The 3,089-nt window shown below is 40.8% G+C and overlaps 1 protein-coding gene across 1 annotated transcript in view; it reads right to left on the minus strand.

The window, feature by feature from the left end:
* Positions 1 to 220: 220 nt before the first annotated feature.
* The window catches only part of LOC117870847 (C-type lectin domain family 9 member A-like), a 17,680-nt gene continuing 14,811 nt past the window's right edge, over positions 221 to 3,089 (minus strand). Inside the window, exons 6-8 of the mRNA XM_034758252.1 lie at positions 2,039 to 2,190; positions 1,191 to 1,294; positions 221 to 570 (exon numbers count right to left, since the gene is read on the minus strand). Of these exons, the coding sequence (XP_034614143.1) occupies positions 453 to 570; positions 1,191 to 1,294; positions 2,039 to 2,190 (374 nt within the window). The 3' untranslated portion in view covers positions 221 to 452. The remainder of the gene's footprint in view (positions 571 to 1,190; positions 1,295 to 2,038; positions 2,191 to 3,089) is intronic.

Consider the following 3,089-nt stretch of genomic DNA (forward strand, 5'->3'; position numbering starts at 1 on the left):
CAATCCCCAGTCACCAAGATGGTGATTCTCACTATTATGAATGCTTGTCTTCCTCTCCCATTCCTCTTTTGTCTCTGTATGAGCCTCATTGATTGTATTTTGTTTGAATTTACACTGTAAGCTCTTTGGGGCAAATTGTATTTTTCCATAAAACACCCAGTGCACAAACAACACTCTATATTTTTTACAACGTATTTATTAATATTTGTACTAATGGCCTCTGAAATCAACTCCCAGATGGGAATGACAGTCATTCAGTATGGTGGGAGTGCTCTGGTTGGCTGGAGAAGATTCCAGTTTGGGGTCTCTGCCCTGCTTCTTGACGGTCTGTTTTATCGCCTGAAACTGCAGCCCCTCAGTCTGATGGTAACACAGCAAATTGAAGTGATTTCTTTTTGTCTTTGGAAAATCCCAGGATATGTGTTTCGGATGCTGTGATCCTCAGGCTTCAACTAAGCAGCTCTCTTCACACAAATACAGCGATATCGCTGTGCACAATTATAGGAGGAGGCTTCTCCTGCATTCAAAAGTACACAGGACTCTCCAGGCTTGTTCTTCTTTACTTGGAACCTGGGGTGGAAAACTACATTTAACACTCAGCCATGCCATTTTTGTAAAATCACAAACAGTGTCATTGCATTTGGCTGCCTAAATATTGGGGTTAACTTGTTTTACCTATTAATTTCACTTCTCAAAATAACATGTCCTGCAAGATGAGCTATGAAAAGGATTTCTTTGCGATTTGGAATTTTTTTTTTTTTTTGGTGTGAGATTATTAGTTTAGCTGAGAAGGCCTCTTGTTTTCTATTTACTGCAGTTGTTGTACAATTTAATGTTCAGGGGTAGGAGGGTATTCTTTTTCTCATTAAGTGTAATGGTGGCATCACCCTTAGTCAGTGTTTCAGCTTTGAAATGTCCCATTTTAGAATATTTGTGAATGTCTATATTCATATATAGCTCTGACAGAGTTACACCTACGACTGTTAATGTTATTCAATTGTTTAATTATGTTTATTCATTTAGATTTAAAAAATCCAAATAGCACCACTCCTTTCTGTGAGAATTTGTAAAAGTAAAAAATACACAATAATTCTATACGTTCAGTAGCAATTCCAGAGTGCAAATTCTGTAAGAAATGAACAAGGATGTAAAACACAAGTGAACAACTTCTAGATCTGCCAGAGACTTACAGGTTAGTGGAATAAGCTGTATCATCCTCCCAAATCCAGCTTGTAGCAGGTCCCCTACGGAATAGTCCAATCCAGTGAAAACACGCCAGACTGTTTATGAAATCCTGTTTGGGAACAAGACAAAATCATTTACATCAATCAACTTTGGTAGGTGTATGGATACTAGGGATGAGAATGAGGTTGATATGTCCCAGACAGAACCCATGTTTCGTAATGCCCATACGTTGGCCAATCACACTCCATTTTTTTCCAAAATAGTTAATCATAGATTTTATGAGATTTTTGCCCAACCTGTCCCTCCAGGGAAGCATTACAGCTACTGTCCTGGCTGAGAAGAACTGATAGGATACCCTGGAGAACAAGTCAATACAATTTCCCATCAGCCAGGGGTATCACTAATGAGAGATATGAGGAGTTCTGTTCCCAAGCAGCAGACACTAACCCAACAGCATTTCCAGCCTCTGTTAAAGAGAGACAAAGCTTGATTTTATTCTCAGATAGGTTTCATTTCATTGACGTCAGTGGAGGAAGTCCTGATTCACGATGGAGTGAGAGGAGACTCAGACCCTAAGAAAGGACTTTGTGCCTTCCTCATGCTATACACTCCCTTTAATCAGTCCTGAAGTCAGTGATAAAATTTGGATTCACTCCTTCTCTGGTGCCCAAAATCTGCCCAGTGTCTCTTGGGGACACAGCTCTGAATACAACACAAGCAGTTTAGAGGGTCATTTTACCCTGCCAGTATTATTTTTCATTTTATACCCATATCCCACTTCACCACCAGCTGGATATTGGGCAGATATAGTTTGGAAAATACAGGAAAATAAGGCAAAGGGTAAATTCCCTACCAGTTCTTCCTTGTTCTCTATCCTCAGCAGTCTGGAGCCATGAGACAAGCAGTATTCTCGACTCTTCTGCCAGGAGCTCCATTCATTAGTAAAATGGTAACACTTCCCTCTATGCTGTATCCAGCCCTCAGGGCAAGAGCTGCTTTTATCTCCTTGAAAAAGAAAGCAATATAGATCTGTCATATTTCTGCATTGGTGGGTGTGACGCAGTTTGATACTGAATGTCACTGTGTACTAGCTAGTGTGCATATTTCTCACTGGGAATGTACTGTTTGTCTTGCCAGCTAGGATAAAGCTGATGTTGGGGCCCCAAAAATAATCTGGGATATGGGATACTTGGGTCAAGGCCCTTTTCTGATTCAGGCAGAGCAGGGACTTAACCCTGGTTCTCCCTCATCCTGCGTGAGTCCCCTCAACTCCAGGCTATTGGCTACTCAAGGGTTTCTGTTTTTTAATGGAAAACTTTGAAAGGTCTCGGTTTTATCCCAACATGAAATGGGAAAATTTTGAATTCTCAAAAGTGCTCATGGGACAGGAAACCTGTTTCCCATCCAGCTCCATTCAGATCACAATGAACAAGAAAGGTAATGAGAGCACTAGAGGAGAGAGGGAGAAATCCTCATGTAGGAACAACCAGCAGAGCACAGCATTGTCCTCCTCAAAAAAAGCAATTGTGCAGGAGGTAGCAACAGTGAGATGCATTTCTGAACAACTTGCTTCTGCTGCAGATGAGTCATCATCATCATGGCCTGGTTTTCAAAGTGATGGCAATGATGATGTTGACTAGGATGAAAACCTGATAGCAGAAGCCTATTTGTCTGTTGCATTTCTCAAAATCCCTCTTTTTGTCAGTGTCTTTCCCTTGTACCATTGAGAGATATAAGTTGGGAAGGAGCCGCCCAGGTTTCTCTACTTTGAAGCTAGTGAGCCAGGGATCATCGATCATGTCCACTATTACGAATACCATATTTTTGCTAAGATTTGTTTGTGTCTTTCCATGTAATTAATATTTAGATGAGGCCCTTGTACATTTTGTGCACAGGGATAGAAG

The sequence above is a fragment of the Trachemys scripta genome, chromosome 1 (genome assembly GCF_013100865.1).
Source record: "Trachemys scripta elegans isolate TJP31775 chromosome 1, CAS_Tse_1.0, whole genome shotgun sequence".
Classification (NCBI taxonomy): Eukaryota; Metazoa; Chordata; order Testudines; family Emydidae; genus Trachemys; species Trachemys scripta.